General features: G+C 34.1%; 3 protein-coding genes across 11 annotated transcripts in view; 2 read left to right on the forward strand and 1 right to left on the reverse strand.

The window, feature by feature from the left end:
- Positions 1–21,741, reverse strand: part of Gig (TSC complex subunit tuberin) — a 28,928-nt gene extending 7,187 nt beyond the window's left edge. For 5 of the 6 annotated variants that reach the window (XR_013083052.1, XM_076796661.1, XM_076796663.1 and 2 more), the window contains exons 1-5: positions 1,254–1,506; positions 923–1,059; positions 634–827; positions 348–551; positions 96–270 (exon numbers count right to left, since the gene is read on the reverse strand). Coding sequence is in view for 5 of the 6 variants with exons in the window: in XM_076796661.1 (XP_076652776.1) it covers positions 96–270; positions 348–551; positions 634–827; positions 923–1,059; positions 1,254–1,332 (789 nt within the window). In the remaining variant the exon portion in view is untranslated. Of the gene's footprint in view, positions 1–95; positions 271–347; positions 552–633; positions 828–922; positions 1,060–1,253; positions 1,507–21,465 lie in introns of those variants that run through there. The other variant, XM_076796664.1, reaches the window with a different exon arrangement.
- Med26 (mediator complex subunit 26) lies at positions 3,776–8,898 on the forward strand. 4 transcript variants are annotated; one of them, XM_076795749.1, is made up of 4 exons: positions 3,776–4,148; positions 5,679–5,753; positions 5,877–6,152; positions 7,573–8,898. In XM_076795749.1, the coding sequence occupies exons 1-4, from the start codon at positions 4,086–4,088 to the stop codon at positions 8,782–8,784; spliced, it is 1,626 nt and encodes a 541-aa protein (XP_076651864.1). In that variant the 5' UTR covers positions 3,776–4,085; the 3' UTR covers positions 8,785–8,898. The 4 variants fall into 4 exon arrangements, with proteins under 4 accessions (XP_076651864.1, XP_076651867.1, XP_076651865.1 ...); XM_076795752.1 differs by lacking the exon at positions 3,776–4,148 and adding an exon at positions 4,184–4,299; XM_076795750.1 differs by lacking the exon at positions 3,776–4,148 and adding an exon at positions 4,340–5,129.
- On the forward strand, positions 12,026–15,479 carry Ras64b (ras-like protein 2). Its single transcript, XM_076797286.1, has 4 exons — positions 12,026–12,414; positions 13,194–13,281; positions 13,924–14,135; positions 14,519–15,479. Exons 1-4 carry the CDS (start codon positions 12,310–12,312, stop codon positions 14,711–14,713), a joined length of 600 nt encoding a protein of 199 aa, XP_076653401.1. The 5' UTR covers positions 12,026–12,309; the 3' UTR covers positions 14,714–15,479.
- Positions 21,742–23,758: the final 2,017 nt, after the last annotated feature.

A 23,758-nucleotide genomic window follows, 5' to 3' on the forward strand; every position in this document is an offset into this window, starting at 1 on the left:
AAATTCAGTTATACTTAAACATGTGACTTATTATGGTAAAGTATAATAAAATATAACTACTTCGTGCTTGAGTTTTTATAAAATTCGTACTGTACCTTCCAACTTATTTGACAATAGGTTTCAACATTTACACTTCCACATAAAGCTATAATAAACGTTTGCAATGAGTCAGAGTGTAAATTACTGTAGCAAACAATTGCATCTAGAGCTTCTAAACAGCCAGAAACAACTTCGGTGCTATTGCTATAATAACACAGATGACAAATGTACCTAAAAGTATAAAAACCATAGAATATTTCTTTCCAGATTGTGATTATGATTATCATGGAAAATTTGTAAACATTTACTGCACAAGCCCTGATATTATGTCATCATCTATGTAAGCTGAGTTGAATTTTATGACATTAACGAGAAGAGACAAGAATTCAGAACCCCTTTTCCCATCTCCTGCTGTTACAATTGGCATCCATTCCAATAAGAACGGTCCCATTCTCTCTTCCAAATGTATTATATCTTTCCCATTTTCTGTTAAACTTTGTAAGAGTTCCAATCTAAGATGAAACAATGCTCATTTAATAAAAATCTAAAACTTAATTGATTGACAATATAATTCATATATTACTACTGAAATACCTAGGTCCAATATCCTCCGGAATATTGTGTTCTTTGACAACCATAAAGAATTTCACTCTCATAAGAGAGGATAGTTTAGAGTATTGGCCTTGAACAAGACATCGCAAGAAGTTCAATGTCACATGTCTATGCTCACGAGGTACATCTTTCCCTAAAAGGTCTTGTACTAGGTACCATAATCTTTCAGCCGCTGTCTAAAAGAGATATAGTAAATATTTACTTGTGTCGCACGTAACATTTTTCATTGTATTGGTTAACAAATTTGTTAGACGGAAACATATCTACCTACATCTTCCCACTGTTGATTAAGGACTGCATCGCAAAGGTCTTTAATAGCTCTTGTGCGATGATGTACAGGACTTTCAGGACTGATTTCTTTCTCGAGATCAGTGGTTAGCGTGTAATCTTCACGACTTTTGTAGTTTCCTAGAATCAACATTGCATCGATAAACATGACGAACATACTTGCAAAAACTTTGTCTTGATGTTCTGTTACGACCGTTCGTAACTATTAATTAAAGTATTGTTTCCCATGCGAGAAAGGGAGAACGTGAACCGTTGCGAATGTAATTTATAATTTCATATAGGTAATACACTTTACTGTAATGTGCAACAATCACCTTTGTTAATACGAAAAAATTGTTTCAATTTATCATGTAAGGTTTTGTTGTCCTTGTCTTTCGAGCTCATTTTCGACATTTTATTTTAACAGCTAAAAGGAACCACTAGGATGCAGCCGGAATGACTTGTATCGAGCAACGGTGGACATATCAAAAACAAATCTGAATTGGGGAACGTCAATGGAACGTATTACGTGAAGACAATAGGTATACCGGAATACCAAACACCAATCAGCTGTAATCGGTGACCATGAAAAACCGCTACAAAAGACCGTAGATATCTTTACAGTCAATACCGTATGGCGAGTTCTCATGACTTCTTGTCAGTTTATTTGTACGACATATGTATTAGAAGTGATGAAAACGGTCCTTAAATATCGTCATTCGATTGTTGCATATAGAGGGAAATTCAAATGAAACAATTATATATATTAGAAAGATCTTTATTGATTCCAATTAAAATCATCGTCATTATTCAAATTTATATTACAAAGAAATAAACGTATTATATTATACTGACTTCATGAGATAATACAAAATATAAAATATTCGTAACTCTAACTATATATTTTAAGAATAAAATTTGCAAAATCTTGCAATTAAGGCAAATTTTATGGATCACTGATCTAAAATATATTCAAAAGAAATTTTTAGGAGAAATAATATATTTACATTATGATTCTCGTTCAAATGTGACATGACACCATTGCATAATATAGTTTACATAAATACATCAACATTTACTTAAAAGTATTTTAATCAGTAAGTTACATATGATTCAAGTTATATGAATGTATACATATATGTGTTTTCATGTATAAACTTTCTTTATTTAGTTACCTGAGCATGACTCTGTACTTTTATCAGATATATTAACGTTATCTATAATATTATCATTTCTTTTCATACTCTGAATTGAAAAATAAATATTTCTAATTGATTTATCAATTATTAAATTGTTAATACTACAAATACATTCATAAATTAATAGACAGTGAAACTTTTTTGTACTTTAAACAATTTCATTGTTAAATGTTTAATCACCAAATTTTTATTTCGATACTTACTCCAACGTTATTTATATGTTTGTAATATTATTTTGATAAGTTTTAATGTTTTAACACGCAATTTTCGTGTTCTACAATTGTTATGAAAATTAACCTGTACGTGGTTTGATTCTAAATTCAATGATTTTTCTTTTCTTTCGTAGCATGATGCATAAAACATATGTTTGGATATTCTTAATATAGAAAATACAATGACAATAAAAGATAAATGTAAAAATATGCAGAAATAATTTAATTAGTAACTATATAAGTTATAGATTGCTCATTTTAATAAACACGTTAATATATATTTCAAGATTTATTTATGACATCAATTGTTTTCGAAATGTAAATACAACGAAGATAAAACATTGATAAATAATTACAAGTGCATATTGCATATTGCAAGTTTTCAATATTTGAGGTTATAGAGACTGTTATGGAAATTGCTTACTAAATATACATATAGTGTGGCACATAGTAACACATTTTCACCACAATGAAATCGCAACAAATACAATAAAAAATACTTTGAAACCACAAAAAAAGTTTCTAATTCACCTCGAACATTTTCAACGCAACAGATGTTAAATCTATAATTTGCGATAGTTAATTTGAAAAACAATAACTATGTACTCAACAAAACTTCGAGCACATACCTCGGTTATTTCGTTCGAAATTATTATCATCGAAAGTATATATATTTTACAGTTGATTAATTAAAAGCTATACTGACTTAGGTATATGCATTTGTATTTTTAAAAATTTATTTACATATACTACGGAATTTCACCACACAAAAACTGTATAGTTACTTTACGTCTATAGGTTGGCTGTACACAGTCTTGAACCCAACTTCACTGCACTCTTCGCACATCATGCAAATATAAGCTTCATAAATACTTACCGCGATTTTTATTAATAAAAATTGTACAAGTTATGATTTTAAAAATTCAATTTTATTAGCAGATATTAATACAACTTATATTTAAAAATAAATGCAAAAAATCAGTGAATTTATGAATACAAGCAAGTACGATAATATTATGTAAATAATTCTCTCTTGATGTTAAATTTCAAATAACGCGCCAATAACGATATTTGGATATACAAATATATGTCACGATCGTACAGTAAGAATCGATTACATTTCAAAATTGATCAGCAATTAGGCCAGACTGATGTTTCATTCAAATAGAATATGGACAACTTTGATTTTCAAAATCGCAGATTCAAATTTCAAATAACGCGCCAACAACGATACCTGGGTGTACAAATGTATGATGGTACGCGTAACTTACGATCGTATAGTGTGATTCGATTATGTTTTAAAATTGAGACAAGTAATTATTCTATGGTAAAATGATTGAAATAATATTTAATTGAAAAAGAGTAGGAGGGACGATTGCGTTCGAACAAGCATAGAAGATTCTAGGGTACTAGATAGACCTGAAGTTTACGGAAAGTTCGGTGATCGAGTCGAGCGGCATTTGTTCGATGTGGTGGGGATAGAAGGGAGGTGTAGTAATGGTCGGGAGTCTCATCCAACCACGAGAGGAGCTAGTAGCGCTTGCCTCTCGCAGTATGAGGCGGCGTGGGGCTAGGGACGATGCATGGGCTGCGACTAGGAGGCACTTGGGAGGCAGGGAGGGCATGCGAGCGGAGCACAGTTCAGTAGTCGCCATTGCAAGTCCCCCCGTGCTCTCGTATTCGTGACACTCGTACGCGTGGAGCCGATTTTCCGCTAACCTAATCTCCCCGCGAGGGCCCTAAGTGTGCCCCCCCGATGCAGAGATATTGCACCGAGCTCACCGAAAGATTGTTGAAATCTCTTGACAAGGAATACAATGTAAGTAGCGGAATGAATCCGCGATGCGCCATCCGTCCGCTCACGCAAACGGCTATCGGGCCACTCTCGATCCCCCGTGCGCCGTGTGCCTGTACCAGTGGCGTGCGCGAGAGTCACTAAGAATGTAGTGTAGCGGCGGCTCCGCGTGTGAGTGAGTAATACGTTTCCTGTGTGTACGTACGATGCCAGTCGGCAAATCTTCTCTATGCACGAGTGTGTGCACACGTCGAATGTAAACGCGTTTTGTCGACTACCCCTGGGTATAACCTTAATCGAAAAATGAAATGTTTCGAGGAACCCGAGAAGAGAGATATGTTGAAACACCAGTTTCGCCCTCCCTTCGTACAACCATTTATTTTCTTTTTCCCATAGGCCGTGGTTTTCTCTCGACTCGTTACAACCGACGATGTCATACCTCACGATAACTTACACAATTGTCCTTGCACTCCCAATACATATAGAAGTTTTTAATTAACATCGGACAATTCGAACGTTTTTCGATAATACGATCGCGTTCGAGTGGGTACCGAGGTTCTTGTTTTCTGGCCCGATTGCCGTTTCGATGATCGATACCAGTTTCTCCAATAAATATTTTCAACTTTAATATGAGTCAGATTTACCGTTTGCCCCATATTTAAAGGATGCCCGTGGACACGTGTTGACTATTGCATTTTATACAATGCATTTCCTCACGAAATATTGCATCTGGATCCGTCTGAGATATTCCAACGTACTTATCGCTGGAAAACTTTGTCTTTGTAATTAGAGCAGGATGACTTTTTTTATTTTCATAGTATTTCAAAGTCATATGTTCCAGTGTTTCGTCATAAAATCAATATTAATATGCTATACGATTAAATAGAAGAAGTGTTTCTAATCATTTTATTGTAACAACATAACCGCCTTCAATCATATGTATCACTGATCCAAAAACTGATAACTCATTTAAATAGATAGGTGTACAACGTGATAAGTAACATGGTGATTTATTTGGCTGAATTTTAAAGTTTGTGTAGACACACCAGCACAGTTAACATTCATTTCGTTTGACTTTGTCGAAATATTTGGCACAATTGTAAAGAATATAAATTATTGTAAAAAAAAAAAGAAATATGTAAAATCAAATACGCAAATTATTCTTGAAATAAATGTAACGTTGATTATGCATTGTTATTATTAATAATAGTCTAAAAATAAACGATACTTAACTTTATATGAATACGCTATATTGAATTAAATACTTCTTCAGTATCACATAGTATGACTTTCTTATTTTTTTAGCTATTGTAGTAAGAAGGTACAGTGTAACAAAACTTTTAATATATGTATTACGATATTCAATATTATTTATTCATAGTAGTTACATGTTACATAACAAATCGATGTTTATCTCACACTGAAATTCTTAATTTTCCATCAAATCAATCTCGCCCCATCGATAAAATAATTTTAAGCCGCTTGACAATTCATAAAGATCTAGTAACATTAAAAATCCGTTAACATAATATATAGCAATATTGAAATTTGTAGGTCGTCGATATGGGAGCTGTTGTGGATGTCATTACGGCCCTGGAAAAGACGGCGATCACTAAGGAGTTGCTTGAGGTACTAATATTTCCAAGCACAATAGATTTAATCAAACTAGGGCGGCCTTATTTTCATCTTCGTTTCTTAAGTTTGATTGTAACTGTTTACTAGTAGTTACACAAATGATTTACATCAACTTAGATTACACGGCTTGGAAAACACATTAACGAACTTCGACGAAAAACAAACAACGACGCCTTGGCTAAACGTGCAAAGGATTTGGTACGGCGCTGGCGAGACATGGTTCTACCATCGGCTCACTCTACTCCACAACCTACACCAGCTGATACGGCACCACCTGCTCTCAATGGTGCAAAGCCACATAGTCCTGCACTAAGATGTTTTAAACCACAAAGTCCAGCATTAAGAGGTTTAAAACCTCAGAGTCCATTGTTGAGGGATACCACACCTCTTAGAGTAAGTTGAACAAGTTTTATGCCTTGATATTTATTTGATTTGTTATTTATTATATATTATATGTTAGGTATATACTCTAAAACTGAACTTCTAAAGATAAATATAATACGTTTGTACATCTGTGTTGAGAATTTTTATTTGAATTGTTTCCTTCTGCATTGATACAATTGGCTTTTGAGTCCTATGTTTCTAAAATAGACCCTATTTGTTGCAGTTACTTGTGTAATTTAAATAAGAAGAAGTTTTAAGCTTTTACAATGTATTATTGCTTACAACTTCAGTCCCAAAACTATTTTGGACATATTAGGTATATAATTTAAATTTTCATTTTGATTGGCAGTACATGCGCTTAAATTTATTCGTATTTCTCTTCTGCGCTCATACACTTGTATGGAGTTAGTGTCCTAATCAGATTACAGTTTTCGGTTAATAAGAAGCGGTGCCATTTTAAATTATCATAAAATATTGTAGGACGCAAGAAAAATACAAATCAATTAAGTAATGACTGCCTTTACATTAACATTACATACATTTATTATCATAATGCATTTCTAATACATTACCTAATATCGTATACAGTTGGGAACAAAATCAAGTGGACACCTGTTAAAAACTAATAACTTTTTTAAAATTGCACCAAATAACTTGAGTTTTTTTAAAGTTGTTAGAAGGATTAGTTTACTAGGTAATAAAAAAAATTACCATTGGCTGGAATTTCTAAGAAGACGGTAAAGGTCACAAATGTTAACTTTTTTATCTACGCTTATTTTCTATCTATTTTAACATCTTTCAAAGCATATGGCATATTTTATGCGTCAATCGATTTAGTTGAAACGTTCTGCATGGATACAATTTACTTAAATATATAGAATGCATATTTTTAATTTTCATTATAGGCACAGATAAGAAAGTTAGAAATCGTGACCATCACTTTTTTCTTCGAAATTCGGAGCAATAACAATTTCAAAATAATACTTCTTCACACATTACTCCATAAACTAATCCTTGCAACACCTCGAAAAAACTGAAGTCGTTTGGTCCGATTTGAACACCTTGTATTACAATTTATTTTATAGTTGCAGCGATTATAACTTCTTCGTCGTTCATAGTTTCTTAGAAGATGAAGGAAGTTTATGTTTATTGTATACCTATGCAGCCTCCAATGACTATTTATCGACAAAAATAAAATAGAATTTCATTTCGGTTTCAGGAAAATTAAGAACAACAAAGCGTATACAGTTAATTTGACTATCTTTAAGTACACTGTGAGATTGTGGACGTCACATATCCTTGAACATGTTAATCAAGTTATTAGTTTTTAAAAAGTGTCCACTTAATTCTGTTCCCGACTGTATATTTAATGTCGTATGTTATCAAACGAACAAGTTACATGTAAAACTTGTGAACGATCCAATTACAGGTGCTTAGTCCAGCTCTATCCGTGCATAGTGAACATTCACATTCTTCAAATGCATCGTCAAACAAGCAGTCAATTACAGTGACCAGCAACCACAAAACAAGTTCCGATGTGACGTCTATGCTTGGTTCCTCAAGTCAAAATCACACGACGGAAGCAGTGCCACGAACTCACAGTTCAAACAAACGTCTTCGAAAAGAGGATCACATAAATGACAAGCACAATTGTCAGCATCATGATTCAGACTCAGTTACTGAAAGTGAACCTTTTAAAAAGCAACGTCTCAATGGCGAGAATATAAGTGGTAATTTAAATTTGCAAGTGCCTAGCCCCACATTTAAAGAACGAATCTCTGATCACTTCGTGGAGTCATCCACTGATCCTGACGATTCAGGTCCAAAGAAGCGTGGTAGAAAGAAAGGCAGTAAGTCTATGAAGAAGCAGCCGATATTAGAAGACCGTGTGAAAGAAAAACTAGCTAGTATCTCAAGAAATCCTAAATTAAAAACGACTCAAGAACTGCTGGCTGACCTGCGGGCACGCGGCACCAATTCTAGCGTTAATTCAAGTGCTCTACCTAGTCAAAATGAAGAATCGGCCAGCATGGAAGACATTTTGCGAGGGAGCAACGAACAAGTATCCAAGTTCCTTCGTTGTAATCAGAACAATTCGTCACATAGAAATACAGTCTCGGAAAGCTTGCCAGAAAGTAGGTTAAAGCCTGCAGAGAATTGTCACGATGTCTCGTCGAAGTGTCAAGAATCATCGGGTGTAGTGTATAAAGAAAAATCAGTTACAAGTTGTCAAAAAACACAATCAGAACAATCTCACGAACTAACCGTTGAAGAAATACTAGCTAAGTTACCACCTATAGATCCAAGTTCGATCGACTGGGGTGAAAGTGAAATAGAATTGACCGATGAACAGAATAATACTGAATACCCACCTAGGCAAATTACAGAAGATGATATAAAAAGGTTACACACAGAGTGTGTAGAAGGACTAAATGGAAACTTCCAACCGAAACTATCATCTTTAACTTCTTCTACTTGTAACGACAGTCAAGAAGTAAAGGAGGATATGTCCGAAATCAATGGTGTAAAGAATGTGTATAGCCGACCCGATGAAGAATTTCGAGAGTGGCATCAGATGCTAACAAGGCCCACTTACAATGGCCAACTCCTTCACATATTGCCTTATGTTATTATTGATTAGTAATTTTATTATCCTATTCTATTATTATTCCCAAACTTGTGAAGAATCCCTGAAAAAATATTAAAGAGATTGATCCACGATCACTCTATTAAATCAATTTTGTATTGCAATTTACGATTGCTCTTTATTTCTATACATGCTCACGTTACTACCACCCTTTATTAATATTATAATTTCCATTATTATTCGAATTCAATTCTAATTTTAGCACTTGAATCAATCATGTCGCGAAAAGCATAAATCGTCATCGTCATCGTCATTATCACCTTTATTATCATTGTTATTGTTGTTACTATTATTATTATTATTATCATCATTATCGTTATCATTATTCATCATTGCGATGCAAAGTGTTTCATACACAGAAAAAGTTGTATTCGAACAGAATATCTGGAAAAAAAGCATGAAAATGAAATACTAAACAAGAGGGGCATCTGGTATAATGTGTAGCATCATTGCATGTGGCAAAATAGGTCAATAATTCAAGTTTGGACGATACTCTCTGAACGCTTCTCTTTTGTTGTGTATATTATACTAGTACCACCTTCATTGTCATTGTCATTAACATTATTAACATTACTGTGCTATAGTTATTAAAAAATTACGCCCGAAATTGTTGTAAAAATAAAAAGAGAATCGAAGCGTCATTAATTAAATCATCGCAAGTGAAAAGTAATTCATGCCGTATGTAAATTAGTGTTTCTTTTTAAAATAATTATAAAATTTTTTATAAGTACTCGAACTAGAGAACAGAGATATAGAATAAATAATTTTTTCTAAAGATTTACATAACCATTTGTATTAGACAATATAACACACGTTTGATTATTTCCTACATATATATTATTCAAATGATTTTATTCTTTTCGCTAGGAAAAAGAGAGGCACACAATAAAAAAAAATCAAATATTGTACTTTGGCCTATGCAAGGAAAGAAAAGTTATTTTGGAATTTCTATCGAGAGTAAAATTATATACCGAAGAAAGATCTATGAAAATTAAAGAGTATTCATCATATTTTCTATAACGTATCATTCTGTTTATCCAGACGAAAATTATTTTAGCAAATTCTTCGGGAACGGTGTTAGACGAACAAAATTCTAAAGATGAACTATGGCAAAAGGATTGTATATTTACTACGTAAAATGAAAATTTCAAATGCTTATTGACATCAGATTTTGTTTGTACCATTAAAATATTTATTACGTAATGTGGATAGAAACTGTCGGACTGATAAATAATTATTTGAACGTGGTAAATATAGTTGAACCGAATGTAACGGGGCCTTAATTAAAGTTTAAAAAACAAATATTTGTCACATAGGGTATTATGTTGCAAGAAAAATATTGCACATATTTACACTGAGGGGAACTCGAAACAAATAAATTTAAAAATTTCCTATATCGGTTTTATTTAATGTATTTTTGAATAATCTCAGAGGGGATATATTTTAAAAGGAATATAATTGCGAAATAATCATACGGTTACATGTATCAATATGGCAAAATGATTTGTTATATGCAACGTCCAATGTTCCAACTATCTCAACATTGTATAATTTCTGAAATGAAAAAGAGAGACTTTATGATTTTAAATTGTACATATATCATTCAAAATCATAAACACTGGAACCAAAATGTATTAACACTTTTTGTAATAACCAAATAACATTATGTTATGTAAAAAGGAGAAAAAGAAATGTACATATTAATCAACTATACTGTGTATAATGAAAGCTTTGTCAAACATTATGAATTAGAAAAGAAAAACTTCTCATTTTATATGTGTTACTTTTTTGATAATAATAATTACCTTTTGTTTGGTTTCGTTTGATCATTTCTCAATCATTTAACTTTCGCATTGAATTTTTACTAAAATTAGTTGAAAACATAAAAATGACATGTTGTAATATCAATGTATATATACATTTTTATAATTTTTCATGTTGCTTATCCATTACTATCGACTGAGAAGGCTTTATTTTATAAATACGTTATAAGTAATTCGTTTAAACAAACAATTATGTACCTTTGTATTTATAATATTAAAATCGTGAATTAATATAATTAAATATTATAACAACACATTCATACAATTATATTTCTACAGTCTCTATTAGAAGAAATGAAAAATTATATTATTTGTGCTTTCAGATATAAAAATTTCAGCATTTAGGAAACATTGCAATCAATGCAATGGAATGAATGATCAGTTAAAAATAATGTTGTGAATTCTAAATGGAGACCCGTGCCTTTTGAACTTCTGCAATTCTATCATAGCTTGACGAACTACAAATTATGACCAAACTAAAGCAGAAACAAACCTGATATAGTAAATAGCAGCATTTGAAAAAAAAAATGGAATCAAGACATGTTTAATTTCGCTTAGTTATCATGCAATTGAATTATTGTTAAATTAAATAGAATCAATATTCAATGTCCACCAAGAATGACACAAAGGGAGTTCTCGGTAATAAACCAAATTTTAATTATCAACATATACTTCATAAATTTATCCCCATTGTCAATAAATCATTTTAATAAAATTCATATCGTTTCAGTTACATCTTTGCTTTCTTATACTTTTAATCATTTCTAAACTATATCACAATTGGTGTTAAATCATGTTACATAAATATATATGTATTTTAAGTAAACGAGTATATATAACATCAGTATAATTTCATTCATTCGAGAAATAAATTTGAGTGAACACATTTGACATTAGTTAATGTATGTACGATCTTTCGTGCTACTTCTTTTCTGTATAAATATGTATCATTAAAATATTTGTTTATTATCCATAACGCATATTAGGACTATCGTGCAAACCCTTCCAAGAGCTCTGCTGATTAAATTACTGTAAGTGACTTTATCAATAAATGTTTACAGAAAGAACGTTTCGAAAGCATTAAAGTGAATATGTTGTTCTACATGGAACGTTGAAAAATATGAAATTAAAAGACCGTCATCGTGAGGAATTATTGTCGAAGAATGTGGTATCAGACCCATTCAACCTTACAGAGTATGTATTTCAGGTAGACATAGGCGCTTGCGAGAGGGTGGTATCGTAATAGCGACTGCGCAATCAATCGAAATAGCGTGAACACACGCATGTATATGTATATAGCTGTATATACACAAGGTGGGGACATCTCTTATACTCTCTCTCTCTCTCTCTCTCTCTCTCTCTCTCTCTCTCTCTCTCTCTGTCTGTCTGTCTGTCTCGCGCGCACCGTTCATTACTACAGTTTTCAGTGAGTCCGTGCGTACGAGACTTACAATACTTTAGTTGGTGCTTAGGCGGTGAGCAGTCGCGATATCGAGAAAGTACGTGCACCTAATGCATTTTGTTCACTATACTTGTGCACATACTGTTCGCGAGAAAAAAAAAGGAAATTTCGCCCGTGTGCTTTCATGTGAACGCACCCCGATTTTCGATTTTTCCGTGATCCGCCGCACGGTTCCCGATATGTGTCAGTGAATGTTTATTACAAATTTACCAACTGCCGTTGGCCATACCAAAAATGTCGAAACCCGGTGACAAACAAACCTACGCGCAGACATATAAACTGGTAGTCGTGGGTGGGGGTGGCGTTGGAAAATCTGCAATCACGATACAATTCATTCAAGTAAGTACTTTTTATAGCCAATAGGTGTACCCAATATGTACAGTAAATATGTGCTCGACATTGTGTACACATGTTATTATGTACACCACTTATGTGCGTACTATTTAACTCGACGTACAGAGACGTCTATTTACGTGTACGTATATGTGTGTATGTGTGTATAGTTTTTTCTTTTATTTATTTGTTATGTATTTATTAAAACTCATGAATGAAATTTTTGTTTGGATGTCCGCGTCCTGCCAGCTTCGTCGAAATAAAGAAATGAAATCATCTTTCTGTCGTTTACTGCTTTGAAAACCTTCTGACCAATTTTAGAAACTCGCTCGAGGAACATTGAGAGCCGCGATACTCCTAATACTGATTATGTCATACAATTATGTCGATTCGGCTATCTATATAACATTGTTATGTACATTTATCATAACTCATTTACCAGAATTGTGTAATATTATCCTCCGTTTCAAATAATCTCACACGTATGTTATAAATAATAATGGTTAAACAGTATCGTATGTAAATGAAAACAAATTATAATACACGTTTATGCTTATTTGATTTTTTATTTTTATTCAGAAGCAAAACGTATCGATTTTTATTGTCTTTCTTTATTTCTCTTTTGACAATCCGAGGATGCGAAATTTTTCGCGACTTGCAGAAACGTGTACACTTGTTTGCAAGTATTGTTTACACATTGTTTCAACTCCAAAACATGTTGCAAGTTACCTGCTAGTCTATTGGGACCTGTACAGCTTTGAATTTATCTTAATTATATTTTACAGAGTTATTTTGTAACCGACTATGACCCCACTATTGAAGATTCGTATACCAAACAGTGCGTCATTGACGATGTTCCTGCCAAGCTTGACAGTGAGTACACATGAAGAAACGTAACATTGTGCATTATTATTTCAACTGGGTTACCCTAACCTCATCGACAATCGTTTCACCGACAATCGTTTCACCGACAAGCATTTCACCGACAATCGTTTCACCGACAAGCATTTCACCGACACGATTTCATCGATACCGAATTTCACCGACAGTATCTACCAGTCAACACCTTGAGACCATTGGCACCGAGTTTCATCATCAGTTTTTACTCACAGCTACATTTAGATCATCGACAATTTTTTAAAATAATTTTTGTGTTAGGATAGAACGAATATGTAGATAATACTCATAAGGTAGAGGTCGACAGTCCAATGTGAATTTTGACATTGTCGACGAAACTCGTGTCGATGAAATGGTCGTGAGTGAAGTCAGAGTAACCCATTTCAACCTTGTTTTTTCAATTATGGTAACTTTTTATAACTTACTATATTTTATGTTGATTTTCATGCAGTACCATAATGAAACATGGGTTCGTTATCGTAAGAATTCCTTATTTATTAGAATCAAATAGTTAGTTAAAAGAATTAAGATGGTAAAATTTTACGTGTTCATGTACTATTTATAAATAGATGTAATAATTTTGGTACCACAACTAACATGATTTATATAATTTTGTAGTATTGGACACAGCAGGTCAAGAAGAATTTAGCGCAATGCGTGAACAATACATGAGAAGCGGTGAAGGCTTTCTCCTAGTATTTTCAGTAACGGATCATTCGTCTTTCGATGAAATGTTGAAATTCCATAAGCAGATTTTGAGAGTAAAAGACCGTGATGAATTTCCAATGCTCATGGTTGGAAACAAGGCTGACTTGGATCAGCAAAGAATCGTATGTATTTACACCGTAAATAAGAAATATGATTATACATTAATATACAGGGTGTCTCAAAACTCAATCAACCCTGTGAAATGGGTTCTCCTTTGCAAAAATGTCCACCTCGGTTTCGTTAAGGAGTTATTAATGAAGAACTCTGACTCCGCAGTGAGATCCACTGAGCAGGAGCATTGGTGTTGCGCAGTGATAAAATGAACAAGAGAAGGAGCAGAAATTTACTCTAACAATAACTCTTTAACAAAGCCTAGACACATTTTCGCAAAGGAAAATGTCGCTTCAAATGACCTCAGGAACCACCCATTTCACAGAGATGATTGAATTTTGGGACACCCTGTATTTAGTAACATGTATAGTACCTCCTTTCTGCTGGTTTTTAGGTCTCTGTCGAGGAAGCACAAAATATGGCACGCCAGTTAAAAATTCCTTATATCGAGTGTAGTGCAAAATTAAGAATGAATGTTGACCAAGCTTTCCATGAGTTAGTAAGAATTGTCAGGAAGTTTCAGTTATCTGAAAGACCACCATTAAAGCCAAATTACAAGAAAAACAAAAAGAAATGCTGCATGTTGTAATTACCAATGTGTGTTCATAATTAACACAACGATATAATCGAATTAAAACGAAATCATAGCTACAAACTAAAAGAATTTAATAACAGTTGGAAATCGTAACGTACAGATAATCTCAAAACAACGATAAATTGTTAAAAAAAAAAATATGTGTTGTTTAACTAAGGGACATTATTAACACGCTATAGTTATTAAAAGTTTAAGTCAAAATCGTTGTAAAAGGAAGAATTGTTGCGTCACTAATTAAACCATTATAAAACTTTTTACAATTACGCGAACTAAACAGATATAAAAGAAATAATTTTTTCTAAATATTTACATAACCATGTACATTAAACGATACAGCACAATTGATTACTTCAATACTAATATGAATCTACAAAGATACTTCAAATACTTTGGCCTAAGCAAGAAAGGAATAGTCATTTTGGAAATTCTATCCAGAGTGAAATTATACTAAAAAAGAATGCATGAAAAATAAGAGTATGCATTATATTTGCTGTAAAGTACCATTTTCTTCATCGAAATAAATATTATTTTAGCATATTCATCGAACGAAATTTTAAAGATAAAAATGATGATTAAAAATTACATAAAATTGATAGAAACTGTCGGACAGATAAATATTTATTCAAACGTGGTAAATATAGTTGCAACGAGGCCTTAATTGGAACGCAAAGGAAAAGAGTATTTGTCACATAGGGTATTATGTTTCACATACAGCAATGAAAAATGTAACGCAGATTTACAACGACAAAAAAAAATCAAATGTATTAACAGTTTTTCTATGTAAGTGCTCTTTCGTGTATTTTTAAATAATCAATATAAAAACTTATTTAAAAAAGAAAAAAACAATTGTAAAACAATCATATAATTACAATGCAATATTTAATTTTCCAACTGTCTCAATATTGTACAACTTCTTAAACTAGAATTAATTTCAAATTGTAAATAATGTTCAGAATCATCCACGAGATAATCAGAAGGCATTGGAACGGATAATCTTACATTGAGCAACAAGGTTCAGGTAATCTTATTGGGTGGGGGATTGGTCATCACATTTTCCCTGTTTTATATTTGGTCGGTTCAAATTAAAACTGAGCATCTGTAGTGGATATCAGGATGGGCGAGGTCTTTCGCATAATTGATAAGAACCTGCTGGCCTAGCTGTGCTCTCCAACTCGAAAATTGTTTTTGCGTTGCTCATGAAATAATGAAGCGGATGGAAAATTGCCACGAATGTGTGTTTGTGCCACGGGCTTCTAAGTCCATGGTTTGCGCTTAATTAGATGGGAGTGAATACTAAAGTGTTTGACCAATACATAAGTCCTGGTGAGTTAAATTTTGCAATTACAGTATAACATCGATTATCCGGACGCCGATCATTCGAATTTCTAAGTTATTTGTTGTACGAACAAATTTTTCAAACAAAAGTTTTCATGCCGGCGCTACTTCGGACAATCGACGTTCTATTGTATTTCCTGTTGTTTGTATTCTGAGGATCATGCTGTGGGTACCCTGTTTAGGAGTTTTCCCCATTCTTTTACTGTAACCAGGAAGCCCATTGCTTCGGAGGGTTACTTTGGGTCATCGGGTGCAGAAAATCCCATAATTTCAGCTACAGAGAGTTGGATTAGGTGTCACGCATTATGAAGATGCGATTCTCGAACCGAAGCCCGCTTCCGTTTAATCCGCTGTCGGTACAGGAGGATGATTTTCCTTTCCTACATGTCAAACGTGTAATGTCTTCATGTTCATTTGTAGTATAACCAGAAGAGTGACCACCGACTTAAAGAAATCACTTTCGACTTTTTATAACGAAGTTCAATATTTTGGATACAACATTATACCTCTATAGATAGAGTCATTGTACCTCTTCGATCATTTATTCCTTAATTTAAGAGTATATATATATTTTTTTGTAACATAGTTTCGCTTATAAGTAACAAATAACACACGATGTGAAAGTAATTGACGAGAAACCAGGTAGTAACAAATTTTATAAGGTAATCGCTTGCTTTTTAAGTGTTGTGTAAGGAAAAAGTTAAAAATGAAAGTTTTAACAAATATCTGTGTAACAACAGTTTATTTTTTAATCTTCTCATATCTTGAAAGTACCAAATAATTTAAGTTATTGCTAAAACTATAATTTAAAGCGACGAATATATGACCATTTTTATATTTTTTGTTTTCCTTTTTTTTTTTAATGTTAAGGAGAAAACCAGCATTATGTATTGTTTTGCTATTCCAACATATGCATCGCGTATCCATAGTACTTGTGAATGTAATATGATTTATTAATGAATCTCTACAAATGTAACACTGCAAATGTTCATAATTCTGAGTGTTAAAATTAAGGAATGCGTAATTTATATAAAACAATGAACGAAATGTAAGAATAACATCATATTTATTACAGTAGACACAAATTAACGAATAATATACTGTTTTGAACCGTATACAACATTTTATACAACATACAGGTTTTACTACAATATATATATGTATATTCATTTGAACAAGTACAAGATAGTGGATATCGATTCAAAGTATAATTAACAAACAAAAAAGAATACATTTACAATTTTTATCTGGAAGAAATATTTAACTGACAAAGAACTCTAGAAAGATAACACATGTAAATGTTAAGTTTATTTTATTTTCGTTTATATAAATTAGATAAAAATTTAACGAAATAATTATGTTACAAATTGTATAATTATAGAAAGATTATATATATATATATTTATTTTTAAAACCGTTTTCAAATAATTATTGGAGGAAGTTAACATCTGAATTATAATTTTGTATGAAAATTACAAAAGAATAAAGGATTGTTAAAGTACTTTTATAAACATTTTACATTAATTTGAAAATTATATGCGTCATACGTCGAAGGAGTGGGTGTGCAAAATTAAATTTCGATTTTATTGCAATTACTTTTCATTCAATTGCCTATTTTAATGATCTTGAATGTTGCGAAATCGAGGATGATGAAATATGTGACTGATGTACAATGAAACGGAAACAATATTTTATTATATTCATATTTTCAGAAACATATAACGACGATTGTCAAGCAGGATTTAACCGGTAACAAATTAAATATCGAGTATACTGAATTCATGTATTATTTTTAAATATTTATATGTATACAAATATATGTATTCATTTAACGCTTTGTACCAATGAAATCAATAATACAGTGCGGGGCCAATAAGTATTTAAAACTAAAACAATTTATTTTACCTACCAACAGTTCAGTAATTACTTTAAGAAAATTTTTAACGATTGCTTCGTTATATTTGTTTTTTCGTAAAACTAAATGATTTGTAAACATAGGTCTATTTGGACGACATAGTGTTTACATATTTTAATACGTGAATAAAAATATATTGATTTATTTCATTTATTTGAGAAGAAGTTCTAGAAAACGAATAAGTTCAAAATTTTAGTAGACATATGCTTTTAATTGATGATTTGTTTATTACATATTACATTACCCATTTTATTTAATATTACAGTAATATACATTTTTTTTACAGTAATATAAAAAGTCAATTGCAAATTTTCTTGATGTATGTTTAGGGAACAAAGGATTTTGTATAAACAATCGAAACGGGTGAAAATAAATTTAGTACATTTTCCTCCAGACCAAGTCCCATCTTGGGGCGATAACTTGGCGGAGTTATAAATAATATGGAATCATTGTTGTAAAATAAATGTATAGCGTGTATGTTTAAACGTACAACAATGTAAAGTTTTTTTGGAGAATTTAATTATCAGCATTATCGTCCGACAAACCAAATAACAACGACGACTTTTGTGCAACGGAACATTCACCCTAATTTAGTCAGTAAGCAACCGGCACGCAAGGTGGTCAAACGGGATTCCCATCGTGGCTATTCTTAACCAGACCAAGCTAATATTGAATCCGCTCAATTACTTCCAGCCTCGCTGGCATCAGTAATAAGCATAACTGTTACCATCAATTTTCAGCTTTTCTTTCTATCGCGTATATTCTATAAATAAAGTATTTTACCCAATTCCTTTCATTCGAACGTTCTAAAATACAACCACGCTGCCGAGCAGACCTCGTTTCCAGCTACATTTAGAAATCACCGTCCATACTTAACCCTCTTCCATCCCCCTCAAAGAAAATTAACATTCATTGTTCATTTGATAAAATAGATATTTTTGAACTCCACAAAAAATCTACTTTCATTCTATCAGTATCAGAAACATTTGCAAATTTACATGTTTCTGTTATGGTTATCCTGGGGTCTCTCACGACCCCAGTAAAATGTCAAGATTACAATAACAAATTAACTTAAACATTTAGGTTCTGTAATCTTAAAGTACACGCCTAAAAATATTTCAGTAAATTTTAGATTTTTTGGAAAGATCCCAGTGTGGTATTTTTTGTGGGAACATAGTGTACCATTTTAGGGTTAACTAAGGTTAATTAAGAAGATGTTAGAGATAAATGCATATTAGCATAAAATGCACCTGGACAACAGTATGCAGACAAATGCGAGACAATGCATGGTCGGAACGTGTATATTTACATATTTCTTTTTGTGTGAGGGGTGAGAATCGTGACATTAGAGAGGAAATTTCCTCTGTCGAGAGGTTAGTTATCCAAGAAAAGAGGATTTGTTCGCCCAGTGCCGTGTCAACGTGGCACAAAAGTGACTCGAACACAACCATCCCCGATCATGTTTTTCTCCCAGCAAAGGAAAAGATCGACGTCCGGCTCCTCGGTAGGAAGAAACACGATCGGAAAAGAAATAAGACAACGAGGAAGGGGAGTAACCCGGGTTAAAAATAGCAGGGACGCGTTTCCAAACAAAAACTAATAAGAGTCCTGTAGAATAACGATTAAGCCCGGCGAGTAATAAAAAAGGAAGGTGGGGAAACCGGCGGAGGGGGGGGGGGGGGAGGGGAGGCAAAAAGGAGAAGAAGGTAGAAAATATCAAAGACAGCGGTACTGTCGATCGGAAGAAGACACGAGACGTAACGAAATAACATGCTTCGTACGGTGGGAAGGGTTTGCAAAAAAGGATCGTGACTATACGGGGGGCTAAGGGGGTTTAGGGGCCAGCCTGGTCGAGTATCTTGGCCCAGTGAAATAATATATCGACTATAATGGTCGGTAGCGATGGGAGCAAGCTAAATCCGCGCGCGCGAATCCGAGTCAGTTCTAATACACGAGTTTACAGAAACTACAGGCTGGCCCAAAAGTCGCTGGACCGTTCACAATTCGAGTTTCTGTCAAACATTTCTCAAAACCCGAGAAAAACGCGTTGGAGGTACAGGCTGGCCCAAAAGTCGCCAGACCATTTAGAAATGTACCGTTCCTTTTATTTTTCGGAAAAATTCGTATTTATTCTTTCGTAAAGGGTACTCCATTTTGAAGTGGTCTAGCGTCTTCTGGACCAGCCTGTACATTTAATTTTAATTTCATTAATTGCCATTATATAGCAATAAAAAGAAAAAAAGATTTATAACAACGAAAAATGAGAGTTCCACCAATCTTTCCGTTTTTCGAAAATTCATATTTATTCTTTTGCAAAGGGTACTTGGATTTCGAGATGGTCTAGCGACTTTTGGACCACCCTGTACCAATGCTTCCGACGAGAGTCGTTTATCCCCATCAGTTTTTCGGGTAACTCAATTTTTAATGTAGAATCTGTTCCGCGTTAATCGCAAAAGGTGTGCGAACGCATTTTAGGTACACTGTTTTACAAGGTTGTACACTTTCGAACATGTTCACGAGCGTAGAGAAGGGTAGCGAGGAAACGGAACTTGGACAGCAGCGTAGCGGCGAGGCAATACTGATTCAATGATCAAACTTTTTAATTATTCCTTTATGAAACGTCCGTCAGCGTATTCGCGACACTTTTCTGATTCAAACGAGTCCAAACACGGTACGGTTTGGATACTGTTTACTCGTCTAATCCACAATATAGTAAAACCTCTATTATCCGAACTAAGCTAGCGATAGAGACGACTAGACGCACTAGACAAATCTTTACTTGTACGATAAATCATATCGCTTATGTTTCGTTCTACACTGAATTTGATTAGACTTAAATCAAACGGAATTCAGATATCGGTTCGGATAATGGAGGTTCTACTTAACCGCGGATTAACGGAGCAAATACGATCGAAATGGTACCGTGTTTGGACTTGTTTTAATCGGAAAACTCTCGCGAATATGTTGGCGGTGGTTTCATCAAGAATTAAGTGAAATTAAAACAGATTTTTTCATTGGATTGTATCAAGTTTCCATGAGGGGTAGAACTCGGGCATTTTTTCGCAAATATCGTGCACATCTCTTTTACCAATGTACCAAGCGACAGTTTTGTAGTTGAAAATTGAAGTCCTCCGTCGCAGTTGTTCGTAATAAAATAGACTTTACCGACTAAAAAATGTCCAAGTGACATTGTGAAAGTGTCTAAGCCTCGCTCTCGGCCCAGACCAGTTCAGGTCCCTGACTTTGTCCACTATCTTAGCTACGACAGACTTAGTCCCATCTCTAATGGCCGAGAGCTGCGTGCTCTCTCGCTGTCTCCCTCTCTTTCTCTCGTACAGGTGAGAACCGGTGGTGCGCACACAACAGAGCACACCTGGGAGGAGGCATCCCCCACCCCTCTCTGCTTTTACCCGCGCGTTTCGCAGCGTTTCGCATGGTTTATTGGCTATACTGGCAACCTGCGTCTAGCACCAGGCCCTCTGCTAAGTGAACTTACCTGGTGCACACCGATGCAAGAAGACCATCGCCACGACACACCAGGTTGCAGATTTTCAGTTTCGGTATACGCGGTTCGTGCACAACACCCTGGTGAAAATTATTCGCTGGGCTGTAATTGTTGGGTTGGCCGACTCCCATCTCGTGTCTCTGCTTTTTCTTTTTTCTTTTCTTTTCTTTTCTTTTCTTTTTTTTTTTTTTGCTTTCGCTCATGTGAACCACAAGTGTCTCGCAAACAAAGAAAGTCCGGCAATGATGTGAGCCGTTTGATGCTAGAGTGGTGTGTAAGTCAATATTTAAGTCTATTTAACACCACATCTCAAGGGTTCATTCATCGTTTTCGATCAAATCATTTCGACGCAAACGCGGCGGATTTTTTTTTAACTTTCTAACTGGTTAATTCGCAAATAGAACAATTGGTAACATAATACACCGCGGATTTTTACGCGTTCACGACAAAGAGGACAGAATTTTCTGTGACTACCGCTCCCTGCGATCGATGCAGGCAATTTTTACTTTACGTCAAAGTCCACAGTAACATAATCTCGGCTTGCATAAGCAAACGTAACGTCCTTCGATGTCATTGTGTTTCATATTGGATCGGGACGAAAGTTCGTCGCGTTTTTACATTGAAATTCAATAACTTTAGTCACCGAAAAATTAGTTAGCAAAAAGTATAGAATGAATAAATCTGTGAATCTCGATTTCATCATTGAATTTTAATTTAAAAACGCTCCGGGCTTCCGAACCCAATAAAATGTTTGCTTAATTCCTCGTTATTATGAAAATACAAGAAGACGAATTATGGATTGAAAAATCATTGGAATTGTAATATTATTTTGTTATTTAATTATTACTTAATTGTTGTATCATTGTTGATTGTTTTTTACTTTTCGAGGTGATTGAAAAGGGAATTTTCGTGTAACTTTGGTTTCCTGGAATCGATTTGGACAATTTTGATTCGTAAGGAGCGACTGTTTCGACTTGCATTTAATTTTCGGCAGTAAATGGCCGATGCGAATGGTTAATAGACGTTGTAGTAGTGTCAAGCGAAGCTCGTCCCACAGGATTTACACCCGAGACACGAGGATGCCTCTCGGACAACCCAATAGATCCCAGTTTGCGGTCGTCTTGCTCTTCTTTTCTTACTCTTTTTCTTCGGCTCGTTCTCGGTTCTTTTTTCTCGGTGGCAAAATAAGTATATTGTGTCGGAACGGCTACCTCGTGGCATGCACGCACACATACGCGCACGACAGAAGCAATGTTGGCATTCGTTCGTTGGTTGTGTCACACGATATCATGGAATTCGCGATGCAGTGAAAACTCGCGACGATTTCTACGAAAAATCGCGATCAACGGTCGCCGCGAGAGCGGCTCGGGGATTTCCCGATTTTACAATTTGTTCGCTCGGTGGGACTATAGCAACAATTAGACTGCGGATTTTATGCGTTCGTGACGAAAATCGGTGGACGCAATTGAAAACAGTAAAAATGTTAAAACAATTTCAGAACGTCCATATGTTATTTTCGATTTGTTAAAATTGTTGAAGATTTTGCAATTTGTTGGCTCGGTGGGACCGGCAATAATTTATACTGCGGATTTTATGCGTTTTTCACAAAAATGATTGAAACAGTAAGAACATTCATCCATCTGCTAATTAAACTTATTGTCATTTATTGTTCGTACAAACATTGTAAATTAACATTCTGTGTGCTGTGAGAGGAATTTGTAACTAATTTTACTAAATGTTGAATAAAACGGAATGTAGCTATTAAAAAAAAAGGATATTCCTAATATTAACAGTTTAATGATGTTCATTCTAACGAATTGTCACTAATAATACACTGAAACGCCAGAAAATATTGTCGGAGCTTGGAGGGACCAAAGATGGCGGTTCGAAAAGTTTTCGTCGCCATTGTGGTGCTTGTTACGTACCGTACACTTTTCAGAATGTACATTATCGAACATTTACCGTTACGGTAATAACAATAAACGTTATATATGTCTAACAAGAAGTAGCTAACATGGAAGATAGTCACGCAACTAATAAGTAATTGAACTCCGAATAAATTTGTGTTCTTGCCACTTTTGATAGTTGTTTTTAGAGCGTGTTCCACGCAAACGGTAAACTAATATGTATCCATTTCGCGACCGTCTACTTTCCCCTACGCCATTACGCAATTGTGAATGTATGAAAACGCCATTTTCTTGGCAAATTTCAATAATAGCGTACGGGCATGGGCTAATTATGCGACTTTTGGAGGTGCGTGCGTCTGTTTTGGCCACGGTCTTTC

Source organism: Halictus rubicundus, chromosome 11 (assembly GCF_050948215.1).
Source record: "Halictus rubicundus isolate RS-2024b chromosome 11, iyHalRubi1_principal, whole genome shotgun sequence".
In the NCBI taxonomy this organism is placed as follows: Eukaryota; Metazoa; Arthropoda; class Insecta; order Hymenoptera; family Halictidae; genus Halictus; species Halictus rubicundus.

What these genes read in the sequence shown, in the direction of transcription:
- Med26 (XM_076795749.1), top strand. Translation starts at nt 4,086, where the DNA reads ATGCAGAGATATTGCACCGAGCTCACCGAAAGATTGTTGAAATCTCTT. An exon ending in TCACTAAGGAGTTGCTTGAG is followed by an intron (nt 5,754 to 5,876) that starts GTACTAATATTT and finishes ACATCAACTTAG; the next exon opens with ATTACACGGCTTGGAAAACA. An exon ending in GGGATACCACACCTCTTAGA is followed by an intron (nt 6,153 to 7,572) that starts GTAAGTTGAACA and finishes ATCCAATTACAG; the next exon opens with GTGCTTAGTCCAGCTCTATC.
- Ras64b (XM_076797286.1), top strand. Translation starts at nt 12,310, where the DNA reads ATGTCGAAACCCGGTGACAAACAAACCTACGCGCAGACATATAAACTG. An exon ending in TCACGATACAATTCATTCAA is followed by an intron (nt 12,415 to 13,193) that starts GTAAGTACTTTT and finishes TATATTTTACAG; the next exon opens with AGTTATTTTGTAACCGACTA. An exon ending in ACTTGGATCAGCAAAGAATC is followed by an intron (nt 14,136 to 14,518) that starts GTATGTATTTAC and finishes GCTGGTTTTTAG; the next exon opens with GTCTCTGTCGAGGAAGCACA.